The following is a 22,030-nucleotide window of genomic DNA, read 5'->3' as shown; positions in this document are numbered from 1 at the left end:
AATATTGATTTCTTCTTATAAAATAAAACCTTCTGTCAGACGAACAGCAACTTATTTCTGTAGTTTTAGTTTTTTTAAACATTTCTTTTTAAAAATCAAACGCACTTCATGCATGTCATGTCAGAAGCCTCATTTTGTTCATGGAATGATGCCAGGGACGTTTTAATTTGTATAAATGAACAACTGACATTGATCCTCATCAAACAACTGAACTATGACTGAGAAGAATCAAGCTCATTAGCTGTACATGGATTTATTACTCATTCTAGAAAACAAAGCTGCTATTAGATAATGAGAAAATGCAACAGTTTTTCAATTTATAGAGAGTTCAATGAAGCATCGTCCTTGTCATATTTTCCCATTTATTTGTAATCATAGCATTTTAACGTTATTGATAAATAAGAAACTTGGATAAAATCAAAAACTGATGGCGTCATTAATTTTTTTACATCTTACTTTTATGAAGTATGTTCTAAGTTGTAAACTTTTTCAAAAATGTTACAAGTTTTCTCCAGTTTAGTACAGTTGAACTTGTTTCAGAGAGACCATCTTATTTCAAGATCATAAAGACCTTAAAATGAGGTTTCTTCTCCTAATCTAACATGTGAAGTTTGAAAGTTGCCTGAGCTTGCAAAGTATGTCTTTTTTATTGCGCGAGAAATGATGAAGTATATAATAATTACAACAATATTTGATTTTCATATAGCGCTTGATACACCATGTCTCAAAGCGCTTCCAACATTATTACCCTGATCACTGGGCCATTTTGTTCCTTTAACCAAGATGGCATCTCAGCTCACTAGGGAGTATACAGACTGTGTCGCCAAATACGTAGCGCACTAAGCTAAACTAACCACAAGAACCATCTCTGCCCTCACAGGTACCTATTTACCCTTGAGTGGAGAGAAGCAATTATAATAAAGAAACCTTTTTCTTTTTTGAGGAGTGCAGTTTTAGCTAATCTCTCTTCAATACAAATGACCAGTTTCTCTCTGCCAGTGATGTATAGTGCCCTCTTTGGTCTATTGATACTCAGCCTGACTAAATTTACATCGTGTTGATATTGCATGAGAAGCCAAAATTGGCAGCAGTCCAAGTAAACAAGGATGCGTTAGAGGCAACACTGTAAGAAGCAGTTCACAATTTTCAACATGTTCACAAGCGTACAATACCCCCCCCCCCCCCCCTCACCCCTGAAACTTAAAAGTGTAAAAAGAATTCGTTTTTTTTTTTTTTTTTTTTCAAATATTTAACTTTGATTTTGATGTTATTTAACACCTGATGACATCATCATGACGTCATTGTTTAGGTGCCTTCTTTATTTTGAGGTTCATTTGTCTGAGTTGGAAGGTTCAATTTTCAAAGTTTGGTGTGCATGTGTTATTAACTACATGTATAATTATGTTATATTAATTTGGGTCAATATGTAACTGTGATGTAAGGTTTAGTTTTGACCAGAAGTAACATCAAAGTGTTTTAAATTCTTTGTAAAATTTTGAGGTGGCTCCACCTCAAGGTCAAACTGGGTCAAACTGTTCGCAGTGTCTTTAAAAATTTTGATGATCTTTCTGATGAATTCATGTAAACTGAGAAAACAAATCTGACAAGTGGTTCAGTAGATTTTTTCCCCAAACATTTAACTTTGATTTAATTGATGTTAAATTTGCATCGGGGATCTGGGATTCGAACTGCCTCTAGCTTCCGGCAACCTTGGTAGTCTAGTTGGTAAGACACTGCTCTGGTGGTTCAAATCCCACCAAGTAACATGCCTGTGATATTTTTTCACAGGACTCGGGAAAGTACTGAGTATACAGTGCTAACACACATCGGTGTATGGGTAAAAACCAAGTAAACTTTGATTTGACGTTGTCTTGATCAATATTTTAATAAGTTTCAAAATTCAGTTGAGCTCGAGTTGCGCTTAAGAGAAGAGTTCCATAGAAGATGAAGATGAAGAAGGAATGAAAAAAAACTTAAAAAAAAAAAAAAAAAAAAACTAGATTATAGTGTTTTTAGAAGTTCAAAGCACTAGGTTTCCGGGTGTTGTTACTATCGGGCAACTGCATTTACAGCCGATAAAATATTTTAATGTACACATCAAGTTTTTAATGTATACTTTCTTGAAATTTCCATTATTCCGACTAAAATATTGATTTCTTCTTATAAAATAAAACCTTCTGTCAGACGAACAGCAACTTATTTCTGTAGTTTAAGTTTTTTTAAACATTTCTTTTTAAAAATCAAACGCACTTCATGCATGTCATGTCAGAAGCCTCATTTTGTTCATGGAATGATGCCAGGGACGTTTTAATTTTTATAAATGAACAACTGACATTGATCCTCATCAAACAACTGAACTATGACTGAGAAGAATCAAGCTCATTAGCTGTACATGGATTTATTACTCATTCTAGAAAACAAAGCTGCTATTAGATAATGAGAAAATGCAACAGTTTTTCAATTTATAGAGAGTTCAATGAAGCATCGTCCTTGTCATATTTTCCCATTTATTTGTAATCATAGCATTTTAACGTTATTGATAAATAAGAAACTTGGATAAAATCAAAAACTGATGGCATCATTAATTTTTTTACATCTTACTTTTATGAAGTATGTTCTAAGTTGTAAACTTTTTCAAAAATGTTACAAGTTTTCTCCAGTTTAGTACAGTTGAACTTGTTTCAGAGAGACCATCTTATTTCAAGATCATAAAGACCTTAAAATGAGGTTTCTTCTCCTAATCTAACATGTGAAGTTTGAAAGTTGCCTGAGCTTGCAAAGTATGTCTTTTTTATTGCGCGAGAAATGATGAAGTATATAATAATTACAACAATATTTGATTTTCATATAGCGCTTGATACACCATGTCTCAAAGCGCTTCCAACATTATTACCCTGATCACTGGGCCATTTTGTTCCTTTAACCAAGATGGCATCTCAGCTCACTAGGGAGTATACAGACTGTGTCGCCAAATACGTAGCGCACTAAGCTAAACTAACCACAAGAACCATCTCTGCCCTCACAGGTACCTATTTACCCTTGAGTGGAGAGAAGCAATTATAATAAAGAAACCTTTTTCTTTTTTGAGGAGTGCAGTTTTAGCTAATCTCTCTTCAATACAAATGACCAGTTTCTCTCTGCCAGTGATGTATAGCGCCCTCTTTGGTCTATTGATACTCAGCCTGACTAAATTTACATCGTGTTGATATTGCATGAGAAGCCAAAATTGGCAGCGGTCCAAGTAAACAAGGATGCGTTAGAGGCAACACTGTAAGAAGCAGTTCACAATTTTCAACATGTTCACAAGCGTACAATACTCACCCTCACTCCTAAAACTTAAAAGTGTATAAAGAATTAGTTTTTTGTTTTTTTCACACTGTTCTACTAAAGACAATGTGAATTGCATGCAAACCCTGTTTTACCTCAAAATCTAATTCTGAGGTCTCGAAATCAAATTCGTTGAAAATTACTACTTTCTCGAAAAACTACTTTACTTCCGAAGGAGCCGTTTCTCACAGTGTTTCGTGTTATCAACAGCTCCCGATTAATCAATACCAAGTCAGGTGTCATGCTAATAATTATTTTGAGTAATTACCAATAGTGTCCACTGCCTTTAAGCATCTACGCACGAAGCATTGCGTGGCCGCGCCTAATTGCTCAGTGACGCAATCAGCCATGCATTGGGAACACAAACCATTGGATGAAGAAGTAGGACACAAGGAGGCGGTCTGGTATTCTATTTAGTCTTAACCACTCGCTGCGGCTGTGATGTCTGTTGCAAGCGTATGCGTGACGTACGTTTCCTTGGTTAAATAAAAAAACGTGTATGAGCAGACATTGGACCATGGCCACAGCAGCTTTGCGAACAAGCACAATGAGTTGTTTAGCGACCCAGTTCTTTTCAAGGATACTTTTTACATTTGGAAAAGAGTGCTAGTGGAACCCCATGTTGATACCACCTTTGGTTTCGAAAGTTGTGTTAGTTGCATAGAGTTAAATATAAGAACTAGAGGGCGCACTGGCCTAAATACGCGCCCTGGCATGCGCACATGCCGCCATTTTCTAAGTTGACAAAACTAGCATCACAGCGTGTGTTTGTGCGGCCATTTTGTAAGTTGAACAAACAGCATCGCGTGAGCGTTCAATAAAAAAAACCTCAAACGTGTATTTCATATTCAACGCGCGTGCAGAATGATGCGCTTGTCATCTTGCGGGCCCGTGGCGTTTGTGCACGAAGCATCACTCGTGCGCCCTCTAGTTCTTATATATAACTCTATGGTTAGTTGTGAAAGTAGAGACACCAAGAGAACATGGTCGGCCATTTTGAGGAGTCAAAAACTTTACTCAAATTGCAGTGCTGTGTAATTTCGCTAAATAAAAGGAAAACAACACATTTTCAAAGCATATTTGTATTGATCAATATATTCTACTTAAAAAAAAAATCTTTCTAACCATATGCATTTTGTAATGAACAAATTAAAACGCTTATCATATACCAGGGATGTGATTCCATCGTTTTAAAAACAGAATTCTTGGGTTTTTTTTGCCCTTAAAAAGAGAAGTTCTGTTATTTGTTACCTTATTATCACGCCCCAAATGCAGAGTAGGGGCTTTTACAACTAAAGATAAATGTTAATAATTGGGCTTCAAGCTCGCAAGTTTTTCAAGCCTGCATGTTCAGGTTTTTTTTCTCAACAGTCTATCACATCCCTGACAGACGAACTCGCTCAATCCAAGGCAATGGTCTTTAAGATAGAAAGTTAGAAATCCAGAAGAGTTCATCGCCAAAAGTGTCTCTCTTACAAATTGAAACATAATTTATCTGTTAGAAACAAAATCTCAAGAGAAAACAAATAGTACAGAGCTGAGACTATCATCAACGATACCCTCCCTTCTCCGACACCCCACAAAAATAAACAAAACAAAAAAACATGAAGATTCCTCTTATCAGTTCTTAGTAACTCAAAAAAAAATAATCCGAGCAGAACCCGAGTCACAGAGAAAAAAAAATAGTACAGAGCTGAGACTGTCATCATCATAACCCCCCTTCTCCCCCCCTCCCCCCCCAAAAAAAACATGACGATTCCTCTTATCCGTCCTTAGTAACTCAATAAAAAGTTATCCGAGCAGAACCCGAGTCACAGAGTATTCAATTAAGGGCGGGTGAAATTTGATTAGGGCAGACGAGAATAGCTTTTAATTTGTGAAACGTTTGTATAAGAGTGACCACTCTTCGGATCGTGGGCAGGGCTGTGTGTTTGGTTTTAATGATGACTGGGGTAGTCACATTTTGGGTGGGTGAAGGTGGTAGAAAGGGTTGGGGGTTGGGGACAGGGGTGTTGGAGGGTTGGGGAGAGGGGTGTTGGAGGGGTGGGTAACACAATATAGTGAGGGCATACCTTGAACCTTGCTTTTGAAGAGGCAAAGCAAGTTCTCTCTGCGAAGCGACACTTCTGTCGATGTAGATTTGTATTGGAAATTTCCAAAGGGCACCGCAGCAAAAGCAAAGGGCACTGCGGCAATTGCTGTGGGTGCCCTGCCTCGAAATAACCCACTGCTCTGGGTGATTTCGAGGGCTGTGAGGGTACAATCTAAATACATATTTTTGTGTACAACTACAGCCACTGGAAATGTTTGGTAATTATTCAACAGGCCTACCTAATACTTCTCTGAGGCAACAACGCGGTTGCCTCGATGCCCCCTCTGGGCATTGCCTTCGTGCCCTTGAAATGGTCCAGTCAAAATTTACTATTTCCTCATAGGGTGCCCTTTATGAAGGAGAAAATGCCTTGGTGCCCTTTCCCTTTCCAAAATGAAGCATACAGGCTTATATACCATTTCCATGATTGTGGGAGTTTGCAGAGTTCCCTTGACGGGAAGATCTTCTAAACAAACAAACAAACAAACAAACAAACAAACACACAAACCGATGAGTACACCTTTTGTTGCAAAGACACCAAAATGAACACCAGATAAATACTGAGGAGCTTTTTTCAGCTCTTGTATTCGACAAACTCAATTACTTTTTTTTATTTTTATAACTGCCTATCAGACTCTTGTTCATACATTGAACATGAACAAAATGTCACGAACCATTGATTGTGGCTGTGGACATGAGTGCATTTTGGTACATTTTGAGAGAGTGAATATTTTCAGGTGTTCTTCGCCACACCACAAAATTTGTATCAGAACCAGGGCCCAATTTCTTGGAGCTGCTTTAAAGACACTGGACACTATTGGTAATTGTCAAAGACCAGTCTTCACAGTTGGTGTATCTCAACATATATGTTGAGATACACCAACAATGAAGACTGGTTTTGCATAAAATAAAAAATTTGAGCTCATTCGGTCGTCGAAGTTGCGAGATAACTATGAAAGAAAAACACCCTTTTCACACGAAGTTGTGTGCTTTTAGATGGTTGATTTCGAGACCTTAAATTCTAAATCTGAGGTCTCAAAATCAAATTCGTGGAAAATTACGTCTTTCTCGAACACTTCAGAGGGAGCTGCTTCTCACAATGTTTTATACCATCAACCTCTCCCCATTACTCGTCACCAAGTAAGGTTTTATGCTAATAATTATTTTGAGTAATTACCAATAGTGTCCACTGCCTTTCAACACAAAAAAGTAGCTAAAGCATAACATCATTATGCTTACCAGACCAGGGTTACCAGCTAAAATACCATGTCACATAATTTGTGACTGGTATCCTGGGCATTATTTCAAAAAGCCTGTAACTATAAAAACCTTCTAAGCACATGAAAATCTTGCTTAGCAAAAACAGGTTACCAGCCAACAGTCCATATTAAGTTGACGCTGTTGCGACTGGTGCCCCATTCATTTTGTGCTTAGCAGAAAAATTTGTCAAACATATTTTCTGCTAAACAGCTTCATGAAATTGGGGCCTGATCATTTCTGCTAAGCATAAAGTTGTTAAGCAATATTTTCTGCTTTTAAAAGCAGCTCTATGAAATTGGGCCCTGTTGTGTGTCCAGAACGATGCGTCATTATTTTTTAAGCTGGGGGAATGACACTCAACAGCCAAGCGTAGGCGCTTCAGAGTCAATTTGTATAGTTTGTTTCAACAACTGGACTGGTTTGAACACACACTATCAAACAAATATTTGCCCCACGCCAACTGCCGGAAATGATTAAGGAATGTATCAATTAATTGGCACTTGGCAAACAAGTGCAAACAAAATGTTTTGGTTGGTTGGCTGAGTGTGTCTTTCTTCGGCATTGATTGTAAAGTAAAATTTTGTTTAAAAAAATGCACTCCCACTGTCCCACACCACGCCTCAAAGCTAAAGGTATTTCTTTCATTTACGAACCTGAATTGTATGAATTTAAACACATGAAGAGGGCACTTTAATTTAAACATATTAGGGCAGTCAGGTTGGTGTAGTGGTGTCTTGCCTCGTCACCCCAGTTCGAATCCCACAGGGGGCACTATGTGGATTCCCTACCTGACTGTTCAGGTTTACCCTGAAATAATTCTCTAGGGTTTTCCTCCGCCATCTTAAACTGACATTTCTTCATCATCTTCTCTACACAGGTATCTTCAGGCCTACGGGTCACAGTGCTTTAGGAACTCTTGTTTCCAATACCAGATAAAAAAATTAAATAAATACCTGAATAATAATAACAATAAAGCAAATTTGATCTTGTACTCTGGTCGTGTCATTCCAAGAAGTGGTAGGATGAGACTGCCGGCTGCTCACTCTAACTGCCATCTTCACTCTTTTGTCCCTTTGGGTATGACGTTTTTTTACGCATTGTATAAAAGATGAGTGCTGCTTCACAATATTTGCCTTACTTTTGATAAAAATAATTTTTATCGTGTTGCAACTGTTCTTGTTGTATACATGGCCTAACCGGGTAAAATTGTATCATTAAATTCTTGTGCATTGTTTCTTGTGCAATATTTGTATCTGCCTTTTGTAACTTTTTAATATTTGTGGTATTTTTTAAACTTGTGTGAGCAATGTAATTTCTTGTTGGAGATTAATCAAGTTTCTTATTTTGTCTTCTTTTGCTTCTTGTAGTCTGTACAGAAGACAGGTCGACTCCTAGTTGCCCACGAAGCTCCCATCACAGGCGGGTTTGCCGGAGAGATCATTGCAACAGTTCAGGTAAAAAGGATGCAACTGATATAATAATACTAGGTTCTTATAGGCCAGGGCCCAATTTCAGAGCTGCTTAAAGGCAGTGGACACTATTGGTAATTACTCAAAATAATTATTAGCACAAAACCTTACTTGGTAACGAGTAATAGGGCAGGGAGAGGTTGATAGTATAAAACATTGTGAGAAACGGCTCCCTCTGAAGTGACGTAGTTTTTGAGTAAGAAGTAATTTTCCACGAATTTGATTTAGAGACCTCAGAATTAGATTTTGAGGTCTCAAAATCAAGCATCTGAAAGCACACAACTTCGTGTGACAAGGGTGTTTTTCTTTCATAGTTATCTCGCAACTTCGACGACCAATTGAGCTCAAATTTGTTGAGATACACCAAGTGAGAAGACTGGTCTTTGACAATTACCAATAGTGTCCAGTGTCTTTAAGCAGTAAAAGTAGCTAAGCACAGCAAAAATTGGCTTACAGTTCTTTTTTACCAGATGACATATGGTTGCCAGCCAAACTACTATGTCAGATGTCTAATTTGTGACTGGTATCCTGCTCATTTCTGCTCAGCAGAAATTTTTAAAGTACCTTGTAGTATTTTTTGCTTTTAAAGCAGCTTTATGAAATCGGGCCCTGGAATTACATGCAGGCCACCGTGCCCCTGGTCTTGGTGCCCCTTCAAAAGTTCCCCATTGACTTTAAGATTTTCCAGTGGAAGTGCCCTTTGCAAAATGAAAATGGCCTTGCCAATTTGAATGATGAGATTCCAGGTCTGCTCTTATATGTGCATAATCACACCACTTAGCAGTGCAAGGTTAGGACTTGAACCCACCCTCTTGATTGTATTCTGTTCTTGGTAATGTAAAGCATTCTGCTTCACAAGCCATGTGCCAATTTCATAAAGCCTGGAAGCACAAACATTTGCTTAGCATGAAACTTCTTCCTTGAAAAAAAAAAAAACTCTGGGATTACCAACCAAATTTCCATTTGTTGCATATTGCTTGATACTTGTATTCAGCTGTTGTTTGCTTATCCTGAAAATCACGTGGCAATTTGGTTGGTAACCCCGTTTTTTATCAAGGAAGAAATTTCATGCTAAGCAAATTTGTGTGCTTACAGGCTTTATGAAATTGGGCCAAGGTTCCTAGTGAATGATACCCATACCTACATGTATCCGTACGGACTGTGAAGGGGGTAACCCTGATTCAGCCCCAACCGTCGACTTCACCAATTCACCAAACTCTTGTAGGATTAATCTTAGGCTTTAGGGCGAGTTAAGCTCTGTACCCATTGACATTAGGACGCATGGAACCCATCCTAAGTCTGAGTAACTCGTTCTCCTTTGAGATAGGATTATTCCTAGCGTTTTGTGAAATCTGCTGCTGGAGTAGGTGGCAACAGGCCTCTGATGACAGTTGATTTTGGTCGACAGTAAAAATCCATCAAGTTTGGCCATCACCTTGAATTGGCCCCCCTGACTTGTGATACTGTGCAATATCTTATAGAAAAAAGAAAGAAGAAAAAACTTCAGCTGTAAAGTAAAACCAGGGCCCTGATTATTTCGTAGAGATGCTTATAAGCACAAACAAATAGCTAAGCTAAGCACAACTTTCTTTTGCTTACCAGAACAGGGTTACCAACCAAAATACCATGTCACATGTACAGTTTGGTATCCTGCTCATTTCTGCTAAGCATAAACATGTTCAGCAATATTTTCTTGATTCATTGTAGGCCGAGTGTTTTCTTCATCTGGAGGCCCCGATTCAGCGAGTCTGTGGTTACGACACCCCCTTCCCTCACATCTTTGAACCGTTCTACCTGCCAGACAAATGGAGGTGTCTAGAAGCTGTCAAGACAATGATCAACTATTGAAGCCTGGGTAGGGCCGATCCACTGTCATTCCAGGTAAGTCATTTTGGTTAGTGAAAAGTTGGAGAAAAAATTGTGTGGAAAAGTTTGAATTAACTTTGTCACCAATCTCGGTAAAATTTGACCAGCAGCTTCAAAGCGCCCAACTCTTAGAGCAATCTGAACCAATCAGAATTTGTTTGTCTTCGATCACACTGAGATTTTACCAGCAGCTCTAGAAGACCCACGTGCCGAACATCTGCGGATCGCAATATGGAGTGTTAACAACTGTGTTTGGTTTACATTATTTTCGTGACATGTTTTCACTTATTTTTTTTCTCAAAAACTACGCACCTCAGCATCATTATCTTTATAAGTTGAATGTAAATCTGTGGTTGTTTTGTGGCATACAAAAAAAACCCAATCCCTTTAGTTTAAGTTTATACTCTCCACCAACATGCAGTGATACTGCCCTCTTGTGGTCATAGATTGACATGTTGTTTTTTGTAATGCTTTAGATATGACAAGGTCAGACTGCGGTTTCGCATTGTCTCTTACTTGAAAGTACAGATTCATATCTTTTAAAGGCTGTTGACACTATTGGTAATTACTCTAAATAATTGTTTGCATAAAAACTTACTTGGTAACAAGCAATGGAGAGCTGTTGAAAGTATAAAACATTGTGAAAAACGGCTCCCTCTTAAAGGCAGTGGACACTATTGGTAATACTCAAAATAATTATAAGCATAAAACCTTTCTTGGTGACAGGTAATGGGGAGAGGTTGATGGTATAAAACATTGTGAGAAACGGCTCCCTCTGAAGTGCCATAGTTTTCCAGAAAGAAGTAATTTTCCACGAATTTGATTTTGAGACCTGAAGTTTAGAACTTGAGGTCTCGAAATCAACCATCTAAACGCACACAACTTCGGGTGTTTTTTTCTTTCATTATTATCTCGCAACTTCGATGACGGATTGAGCTCAAATTTTCACAGGTTAGTTATTTTATGCATATGTTGAGATACACCAACTGTGAAGGCTAGTCTTTGACAATTACCAATAGTGTCCACTGCCTTTAAGTAACAGAGTTTTCGAGAAAGAAGTAATTTGCCACTAAAATATTTGAATTTGAATTCGAGACCTCAGAATTAGATTTTGAGGTCCCAAAATCAAGCATCTGAAAGCACATAACTTAGTGAGACAAGGCTGTTTTATTATTATTATTATTATTATTATTATTATTATTATTATTATTATTATTATTATTATTATTATTATTATTATTATTATTATTATTATTATTATTCATGGTTTATTAAAACATTCAAATTAGTTGCCATAGGAAAAATTACATTGAATTTACAAAATTTACAGATAAAACAATAAAATTACAGACATATTTCATTCATATCTCGCAACTTCGATGTTATTGAGCTCAAAATCACAGGTTTGTTATTTTGTGCATAATATGTCATGTATGTTGAGATACACCAAGTGAGAAGACTGGTCTTTGACAATTACCAATAGTGTCCAGTGTCTTTAAGTCTGAAAGCTCACCACACTGATTATGAAGTTCATACTAGAACAAATTTTTCGGTGAAATACTTCCCTCTGAAAAGAAGATTTATTTAAGAACAACGTGTTAAAAAAAAGACCTTCAAAATACCCTAATTATAGAACATTTAAATATTTGCGTGAACGTATATTGGTAAAAGTCGTTATGGTTGCATGTCATAACCGTAAATATCGTTGACCTTTTTTTGTGTACACATATATTACCTGGGTTAAAGTACAGTGGGTTGACGTTCATTGTCATGATTACAGGGTTCCATTGTAGTTATTGATAAATGTTGATAACTTGCAAACAATACAAATTACCCGGCCCCCCCCCCCCCCAAAAAAAAAAAAAAAAAAAAAAAAATATACCACAACCATTCTCCAAACACTACATCCCATCAGAAGGACGAACCTAGAATTTTATCTTTAAAAGGGCATTTTCATTTTCGTTTGGCGAAGGGCACTTCCATTTGAAAACCTTTTAAAGTCTATTGGTAACCTCTTAAAGGTGCAACAAAGCCAAGACTAGGGCAACAGAGCCCATGGCCTCTGTGACATTCCAGACCTGGACGAAGAAATCATGATCCATGATGATTCATGATGATTAATAATGATTAGTGTCTTGGACATAAATGTTTTAAATCTCCTCTCGACCAATCAGAGGGGATAAACTGTCTGGGGTATTTATGAATAGGCTTTTATTTTTTACCTAAACTGAGTGTTTATTGAGATTTGGTTTGTCTTTCCCCATTTTTTGTTTATTTTTTAATATCAAAAACCACAAGGGAAACTGACTGGGTAATTTGTTTTAATGATTTGGGGTTTAAATATTGACAAAATAGGGAGACCGCCAACATAAGGGCTAAGATTCTAAGTTGGCAGAGCGTCGGCACATTAATCCGGGGGTCGTTGGTTCAAATCCCGCTATACTAAATTTCAAATGATTTGGTGTTGAACAAATGTTCAACACCAAATCATTTTTGTTTGAATTACAGTATTGCATTGGGGCTATGTAAAGTAGCTATATGCATCTTTAACCAGTTAACATTCTCTAGCACTGGATTTTCTTTTCCAGCAAATTTATTGCATAACATCAGTACATGTTGTCATTTTTAAGTGATTATTTTCCATAATCCAAACCTTTGTGCCAAGACATGTGAGCAAGTATAGATAAAAACAATGTGTTTTGATAACTCACATTTCCAATCAATACTCGATCAATTTGTCTTATTGAGTTTTGAAATAATATTTTGTTTTTAATTTTTGTTTGTGGTCTAACACTTTTCAAAATTGAGACATGTTCATCTCTAGCAGCAATTTTGTTTTGATTCCTTTATTTCTCTTCTTAATTTTACTTTATTTCATTTCCATAAATTTATTTGGATTGGGGCCAAATGGTCCTCTCAATGAAATCATGTCTGATCAAATTTGGTAATGGTTAAAGGCATTGGACACTATTGGTAATTGCTCAAAATAATTATTAAGATAAAAGCTTACTTGGTAACAAGTAATGGGGAGAGGTTAGTATAAAACATTGTGAGAAACGGCTCCCTCTGAAGTGACCTAGTTTTCGAGAACGAAGTAATTTTCCACGTCTTTGATTTTAAATAACTCAGAATTAGATTTTGAGGTCCCGAAATCAAGCATCTGAAAGCAAACAACTTCGTGTGACAAGGGTATTTTTTCTTTCATTATTATCTCGCAACTTCGACGACCAATTGAGCTCAAATTTTCACTGGTCTGTTATTTTATGCATATTTTGAGATAAACCAAGTGAGAAGACTAGTCTTCATGGTCTTTGACAATTACCAATAGTGTCCTGTCCAGTGTCGTTAAAGTAGCTTGCTCAATCGGCATGTAGTGTCAAGACCAGGACTAAAACCCCACACCGGATCTTGGGCCAAGAGCTGCCATGGCTGCTGGCGAGGCATGGTGGTCTAGTTGTATGACATCGGCTCTTGACTGGCAGTATACTGGCAGTATACTGGCAGTCATGGGTTCGAATCCTACCTGAGCAATACATGTATGCCTGGCAGGATCAGGAAAGCACAAATGTTAACTACCTGTCAAGTACCATAGATATACACATGGTGTTTATACTGCAAACCAAATATGCACATTTTTGAAAGCTTCCATACAATGCCTCAAATCCCATATCCAAACACATTCTTTTGATGGCTCTTTTCAGAACCACCCCAACTCATTTAGAGATTATCATAACATGGTGTCACCGCAAACCTTTCTATACCCTATTTCCTCAATGCAAACTTTAAAATCCTACTTATGTACATTCTTGTCTGTTTGCATGGCCCCACATTTTTTCAAATGAGTCAACCTCCTCCCCACTACTGACAATCATTGTTAAAGGCACTGGACACGTTTGGTAAATTGTCAAAGACCAGTCTTCTCACTTGGTGTATCCCAACATATGCATAACATAACAAACCTGTAAAAATTTGGGCTCAAATTGGTCATCGAACTTTCAAGAGAATATTGAAAGAAAAAAACACCCTTGTTGCACAACTTAGTGTGCTTTCAGATGCATAATAAAGGCTTCAGCTGATCATTTGAGTGAGAAATTATATCTTTCACAAATACTGCGTACCTTCAGAGGGAGCGTTTCTCACAATGTGTTATACTATCAACAGCTCCCCATTGCTCGTTACCAAGCTTTCTATGGTAACATATATTTTGAGTAATAACCAATAGCAAGTTTCATTAAAGGGAAGGTACACGTTTGGCAGATGTCAAAGACCAGTCTTTTCACTTGGTGTATCCCATCAGATGCTTAAAATTACAAGCCTGTGAAAATTTTTGCTCAATCGGTCATCGAAGTTGCGAGAAAATGATGACAGAAAAAACATCCTTGTTGGACGAATTTGTGTGCTTTCAGATAGGAATAAAAGACTTCTAGCTAGAAGTCTTTTATTATTTTAGTGAGAAATTACCTCTGTCTCAAAAACTACATTACTTAAGAGGGAGTTCGTTCCCCATATAGTTTTACACTATCAACAGCTCTCCAATGCTCGTTACCAAGTCAGTTTTTAAGTTAATATTTGTATTGAGTAATTACCAAACCTGTACCCTTGTTCTAAAAAAAGAAGTGAGATGACCTTGTTATACTGCAACTGATGCGAAGTGCTTTTCATTGTATAAATATATGCAAATATATATAAAACCTAAACAACCAAACACCGATTCTACCATATGGACCAATTAGAAAAGGAAGCATCCTTGGACACCGGTGTTTTGTTGAAGGGATGAAGTACCAGTGAAAATGTTAATTAATAAATAAACAATGACACTCACATTCGTTTCAGCGGACACACAAGAGGCATTTATTGAACGCATCAAAATAGGAAATAAGTTTTTGCAACATATGTTTGTATTTTTTTTCTACAATTTTTTACAGGAATGCTTAAGCTCCCATAAAAAGTTTGATGCGTGTTCTGCTCGTAAAATGTTGACCTACATATTAACAAACAATGTAAAATCTAGTTATTATGCCAGTCGGATGGAGCCAAGTGGTAAAACGTAGCTGAAACATCTGTGAGTTTGTGCTCCATTTTACATCCATAGTTAAATGAACACCTTTACTGAAGAACGACACTGTATCATTGCGCTTTACATTAGTGCCCTGGGTCAAAATTTTATAAAGCTGCTTAAGCAGAAAGTATTGCTTAACAGATTTATGCTAAGCAACAATATGCGGGTAACCATAAGTAAGCAGAAATTTGTTGTGCCTAGCTACTTTTCGTTCCCGAGCGGTTAAGAGCACCGAATTCAAACTCTGGACATGTATTTCCGATCAGCAGAATGTGGGTTTGAATTCCCAACCGTGACACATGGTCCTTTAAGCAAGACACTTTACCATTGCTTCGTCCTTCGGATGGGACGTAAAGCCGTTGGTCCCATGTGTTGTGCAACGCAGAACACAGTGCACTTATCGCAAAGAGACGGGGTCGCCCCGGTGTTCCTGGCTGTAAGACTTTGATATTATTGTTATTATTATTATTGTCAGAACAAAAAAATCTTCTGATTAATGTACAATGTAAAAGACCTGGGGAATGATTCACTGTGCAAATGAGCAATACCCAATGCCACCATATGGAGCAATATTGAAGAGAATTGTTCATGGACACCGGTTTATCATTATTTTTAGTAACGATTTAAACATGCATTACACATGTTCCAGTCAAAATGGTATGAGCAAAATTACATTCATCACTTGAAGTACAAGTGTTTTTGGTGTAGCTCCAGATGTCTTAACAAGGGGTTTTGAAGGCAAAAAAAAAGTGGTAAAAAATTTAAGGCTTCGTATGGGACTTGATCAAAATGCAATGACTATAGAAGATCGTTTATCATAATAATAATACAAGACATTTATTATAGAGCTCTCATAATGCAGGAGCCTCTGTGCGCAACACATAATAAAACATGAAATGAAGTATGAAGTACTTACCCTTCTATTATTAAGAGACCATAGCGGCTGCAAGCGTCCTTCACCAAAATGCCCAGAACAAGCTGCCTCAAACGGCCACGATATTGGACCAACTGTTGCTCAAGCAAGAGTGTCAATTGGTCGTCAAAGTTTTGAGATAATAATGAAAGAAAAAGTACCCTTGTCACAAGAAGTTGTGTGCTTTTTAGATGCTTGATATCAATTCAAATATTTCACTGAGAAATGACTTCTTTCTCAAAAACTGTTACTTCAGAGGGAGTCGTTACAATGTTTTATACTTTCAACAGCTCTCCATATGCTCGTAACCAAGTAAGTTTTTTTTGGCTAACAATTATTTTGAGTAATTACCAATAGTGTTCCGTGCCTTGAAGTTACAAAAATATTAAATCATTAGATGTCGTGCAATGTCACAGACAATGCAAATTTATATTGTGTGGTCGATAGAATCCAGTGTGAAAACAAAGTTTTTGTGGTTGGTGTACAATTGCATTGGGGATCGAAAACAACAGTTATAAATGTCTGCTCGGAATTGGAACACCCAGAATAAATTAAATGAAATGAATTTTAAATTAAGTTCATTAATCTGATTTCTTCATTTCCAAGATAAACAACCACGCCCACGCGTAAACCACGTTGAGAGAAGGGCAAGGTTGCTCAACTAAATGGCAAACCAGTGCTAACGCCAATCTTCACGCCTTTTCGCCATATTTTTTTGTGGGTCAGTCGGGGGATGTAACGTGGGCGTAGTCTTTCTATTTGTTGATTCATGGTATTCATTGCTAACACAGATCAATGGGACTGGTAAAGACAGATGTTCACTAATTTTCAATTCAACTCAACTTCAATTTCAATTCAATTTATTATAAACATCGATATGTAAAAAGAAACATGAACAATTGTTTTCCAGTGTGCATCTTACAATAAAAAACACAAGATAAATTTTTTCAATAGAAAGGAAGAACTTAGAATGATAGATTGGACATTATGCACAGTGACAAGAGGTTTTTACAACCATCCTAAAATTACTGGGGAGACAACCAAAAAATTAAATTAAGTAAAGGAAAAAAACGTTCCCTATACAAATTCACGATTTCCTCCTAGGGTGCATTCTACCAAGTAGAAAGTGCCTTGGTCATGTTGGTGCACTTGCCCTGTCAACAAAGAAGCATAAAGGCCTGAGCTAACTTGGTGTTCCGTATGCAACCATCATTCAGGGCTTGAAACATGGGACAACAGGCCTGAGGCCAGTGATTGTAGCAACGGGCCAGTAAACTCACCACCGGGACAAGCCCGGCGGTTTTGTAGGGGGTCATGGCTGAGTGGATAACAGCATCCAAATTTATTATTTGTATTTTTCTATTGAATAATAGCTAGGCTACCACATTGTGTAATGTACAGTATCTTTTTGTGACAAGAAAAATGTTCTCATGAGTCTCTTAGTATATAGGATTTGAGGCATTGCATGGTGAGGTATCAATTGGTTTGCGGTAACACCATGTTTGTATCTACTTGCCAGGTAGAGTTGTTCGTAGGGAACTGTCTTGCTTTATTCTACTGCCGCGGAGTAGATAATCGGAGGTTCGGGAGACTTCTCAGTTCTGAAAAGAACTGTCCTGCTTTTAACTATTACCAGTCTCCTGACGATGACTAGAGCAAGCTAGTCGAAACGTTGAGACCTATTCAGAACTGACTCCGAGGCAGTACATTTAATTACGATCCTATAAGCCAAAGTAGTAGTCCAGTCTATTTTCTATACCATCCGCCCTGGTAATAGACAGTTCCCTAAGAACAACTCTACCTGGCAAGTAGATACACACATGGTGTTACCGCAAACCAAATATATAGTCTCTTAGTACTTGTTCAACTCAGTTTGACTCTGGTCTTGTACAATTAATTTTAGTCGAGTAACATTTTTGAGCTATAAACTGTCTTGTGGATATTCCCTTCAAATTCTAACCCTGAATCATGCGATATTGTAGCTGAGTCCGATAACATCAGCTTTTCATTGTAATTATAATTCCACGTCAAATGTGTGCTGATCGTCATCAGCAAGAGCTTATTGAACAACAAACTTCCCCCAGCATTCACACCAATGCATCTTGGGACAGCCGACCAGAACTACTTTTATTATATGCCTTATGTCTGTAACACTGGAGGAAAAAAATTGTGAATGGCATGACATTTCGACCCTAGCAGAGTTTTCCGAAGGCTAAATGATAACTCGAACCACAAAATGGGTATTATGGCGTGATCACGTTAGGTTTGCGGTGACACCATGGGCTTAAATCTCTTTTGAATAGTGGTGGTTCTGAGAAAAACTGTTGGTTTGATTACTCAATGTTGTAATGGTATGCTTGTTCTCCAAAAAATATTTCAAATCCTACTTATAAAAAATTGACATTACTATAAAGCAGTCAAGTGGAGAGAAATGAAGAGAGAGAGAGATAGGGGCACAAAGCAAGGTATGAACAATAAAACAATAGAGAGGTGGTGGTGGGGGGGGGGCAGAGACCCAATGGACAATATCAAAGGTGGAAAGAGGGAGCACAATTAGTGAATGAGACCAAACAGGGGAAGGCAATGACAAAAAACAGTAAAATTATTGTTTTTATGGTAAAATTGCTCTGTTAAGTTATTCTACAATCTTGGGTCAACGTAAAAACACTTGTGTTTTGATTAGGTAGCTAAGCACAACAAAATGTTGCTTCCCAGAAAAAGGGCTACCGGCCAAACTTTCATGTCACATGTACAATTTGTGACTGGTATTCTGCTTATTTCTGCTTAGCTGACAATTGTGCTTAAAAAGCAGCTCTACCTAATTGTAATTGGACCCTAGGTTGACCCAGGGAAGCTACTTGAATGTACCCAATGTATAATATACAAGTGGTACTGTGTACAAAATCAATGAGACTTGCTCCAGAAAGTTGGAGTCCAGCAACAATTGAACAATAGACGGGTTCAATTAGTGACCCTGGATGATGTCTATTGTGGGGGTATGTATGGGGGTGGGGAATGGGGGTTGGAGGGGGAGTCAGCGACTTTTTTTTGTATTAAAGTCAAGCATCCTGTTAATGGTCACATACAACTTGAAGTATTGTTTGGCGTGCTGAATGAACACACTAATTCTGGGCCCTGATTTCATAAACAGCTTTTTGAAATTGGGCCATCGGTCACCAGCCCGCACAGGGGAAGCTATATGTACTTGTTGAATGCACCCATTGTATGCACATGTACATGTGGTAATGTGTACAAAATCTATGAGACTTGCTACAGAAAGTTAGACCCCAACTAGAACAATAGAAGAGTGCAACCCTGGATGGGCTCAATTGTGTGGATGGGGTGGGAGAATTGGGGTGGGGGGGGTCTGGGACCTGTGTCCTTACAGTGCATCAAAAGTAAAGCATCCTGTTGTCACACAAAATGAAGTACATTGTGGTGTGTGGTGTGCCGAATGTTAGCTGAATCAAACCAACATTTATTCTGGGCCCAATTTCAAAATGCTTGTATTCCACTACTGCTAAGCAAAAGTGAGCAGGATACCAGTTGCTGATTGCATGGCTTGTTGAGGGCCCATGCTTAAATGGTCTTCTTCTCAATGGGTTCCCCTGCAATATCCTTATAAATTCAGCTTGAATATCTACTTTCTATTTGTAGATTGGAGTACGTCTTTATATATGTACAGACCTTTATCATGCTGCCTCCATCTTGGTCATGTTCCAGGAACATGATCCTCATATCAAATAACAATAAGGAATGCTAATATAGTTGCTTTGAAATTAGGAACCAGACTATTTAGTTCTTCCAGCCTCGGTTTGGTAACATTGATACCAATGGGAGATATTCAAGATGGCCACACTGTGAGTGTGATAAAGGTCTATATCATTGACTGATCTTGATATTGTGGACAAATTAATAAACTTGAACTTGCGTCTAACCAACTGATTCTTATTGCCATTCATTTTTTAAGAGTGACTACCAAACGTAATACGTATTCCCTTTAAAGCGCTCAGCAACAACAACCTTTCCCCAAGCCATGTGTTGAAGCAATCAGTGCCTGGAAACCCTAGACAATAACCGGACGCGGGTCAACAAAATAATTTTTGACAGTAAGAATTTTAGGAGCTCATATTCTCCAGTTGATATCCAAGTCTAAAATCTCAAGGTCTTATATTGAATATTGGGAATTCTTTTTCTTGCGTTGCTCAGCTTTGGCGAAGGTGAAGGTAGAAGGATAGGGGGGGGGGGCCTATACATAACACCTGGTGTGTGTTTTTTTGTGTTTGGTTGCTCTGCTAAAAGTTGCTTTCTTACATGTATGATTGCGTTCCTTCTTGTTTACAAAAAAAAATCATTTAAAGTGGGATAGCTATGAGAAGCACCCACAACAAATTGTTGACTAAATAGGGTGACTGCCAAAGTAAAAGACAAAATCCAGAAGAAGTAATTAGTTAGTGAATTTGCAGACTTAAAAGGGGGATATCTTTGGAATTGAACAATTACAAAATGACTGGAGCAGGATTTGAACCAATGACCTCTGGATTAACGGGATGGCGCTCTACCAACTGAGCCTATAGTTGGAGGTCTCCATTTGTTTTATTACTTGAAAAGGAGAAGGCAAAGACTAATAAAATGCTGTTAGAAATCATGTCCTTCTTGGTTAATCTTGAACGGTCTGGAGTGTCTTATCCACAGTTTCTCCGCAGACAGTCTCTTTGATCTTAATGACCCAACGCCTAAATTAGAAGATATAACTCTAGGGGTGGATTTCACAAAGAGTTAGTACTAGTCTTATCTCAAGTAAGGAAGAGTTACCTGTCCTAAGTTAGGACTACCCTAAAGTGTTCAATAACTCCTAGTTCTAAGTTAGGACTACCCTAAAGTGTTCAATAACTCCTAGTCCTAAGTTAGGACTACCCTAAAGTGTTCAATAACTCCTAGTCCTAAGTTAGGACTACCCTAAAGTGTTCAATAACTCTTAGTCCTATTAAAGTTAGGACTACCCTAAAGTGTTCAATAACTCCTAGTCCTAAGTTAGGACTACCCTAAAGTGTTCAATTACTCCTAGTCCTAAGTTAGGACTACCCTAAAGTGTTCAATAACTCCTAGTCCTAAGTTAGGACTACCCTAAAGTGTTCAATAACTCCTAGTCCTATTAAAGTTAGGACTACCCTAAAGTGTTCAATAACTCCTAGTCCTAAGTTAGGACTACCCTAAAGTGTTCAATAACTCCTAGTCCTAAGTTAGGACTACCCTAAAGTGTTCAATAACTCCTAGTCCTATTAAAGTTAGGACTACCCTAAAGTGTTCAATAACTCCTAGTCCTAAGTTAGGACTACCCTAAAGTGTTCAATAACTCCTAGTCCTAAGTTAGGACTACCCTAAAATGTTCAATAACTCCTAGTCCTATTAAAGTTAGGACTACCCTAAAGTGTTCAATAACTCCTAGTCCTAAGTTAGGACTACCCTAAAGTGTTCAATAACTCCTAATCCTATTAAAGTTAGGACTACCCTAAAGTGTTCAATAACTCCTAGTCCTATTAAAGTTAGGACTACCCTAAAGTGTTCAATAACTCCTAGTCCTAAGTTAGGACTACCCTAAAGTGTTCAATAACTCCTAGTCCCAAGTTAAAACTACCCTAAAATGTTCAATAACTCCTAGTCCTAAGTTTAAAGGATTATCTTTGTGTAGTCAACCCTAGAACATTTATAACCAACTAACTGTCCAAACCACACATACAACGCCCTCTATGTCCATCAAAAAAGTGTATAAAGGAATATTAATTTTGGTTTTTACCCATACACCGATGTGTGTTAGCACTGTATACTCAGTACTTTCCCGAGTCCTGTGAAAAAATATCACAGGCATGTTACTCGGGTGGGATTCGAACCCATGACCCTTGCAAATTCTAGAGCAGTGTCTTACCAACTAGACTACCGAGGTTGCCCGGCAGCTAGAGGCAGTTCGAATCCTATGTTTTGGCAGCGAGTACCGCAACGATATAATAGATGTTAGATTTGCATCGGGGATAAAGAATATTAAT

At 37.8% G+C, this 22,030-nt stretch overlaps 1 protein-coding gene across 1 annotated transcript in view; it reads left to right on the top strand.

The window, feature by feature from the left end:
• LOC117296755 (2-oxoisovalerate dehydrogenase subunit beta, mitochondrial-like) overlaps positions 1–22,030 on the top strand; it is a 49,405-nt gene that overhangs the window by 21,198 nt on the left and 6,177 nt on the right. Inside the window, exons 9-10 of the mRNA XM_033779799.1 lie at positions 8,047–8,133; positions 9,856–10,029. Coding sequence (XP_033635690.1) covers positions 8,047–8,133; positions 9,856–9,996 — 228 coding nt within the window. The 3' untranslated portion in view covers positions 9,997–10,029. The remainder of the gene's footprint in view (positions 1–8,046; positions 8,134–9,855; positions 10,030–22,030) is intronic.

This window comes from Asterias rubens, chromosome 11 (genome assembly GCF_902459465.1).
Source record: "Asterias rubens chromosome 11, eAstRub1.3, whole genome shotgun sequence".
NCBI classification, from domain to species: domain Eukaryota; kingdom Metazoa; phylum Echinodermata; class Asteroidea; order Forcipulatida; family Asteriidae; genus Asterias; species Asterias rubens.
Note: the sequence above shows the minus strand (reverse complement) of the source record. Positions and strands in the feature narration are given on the sequence as shown.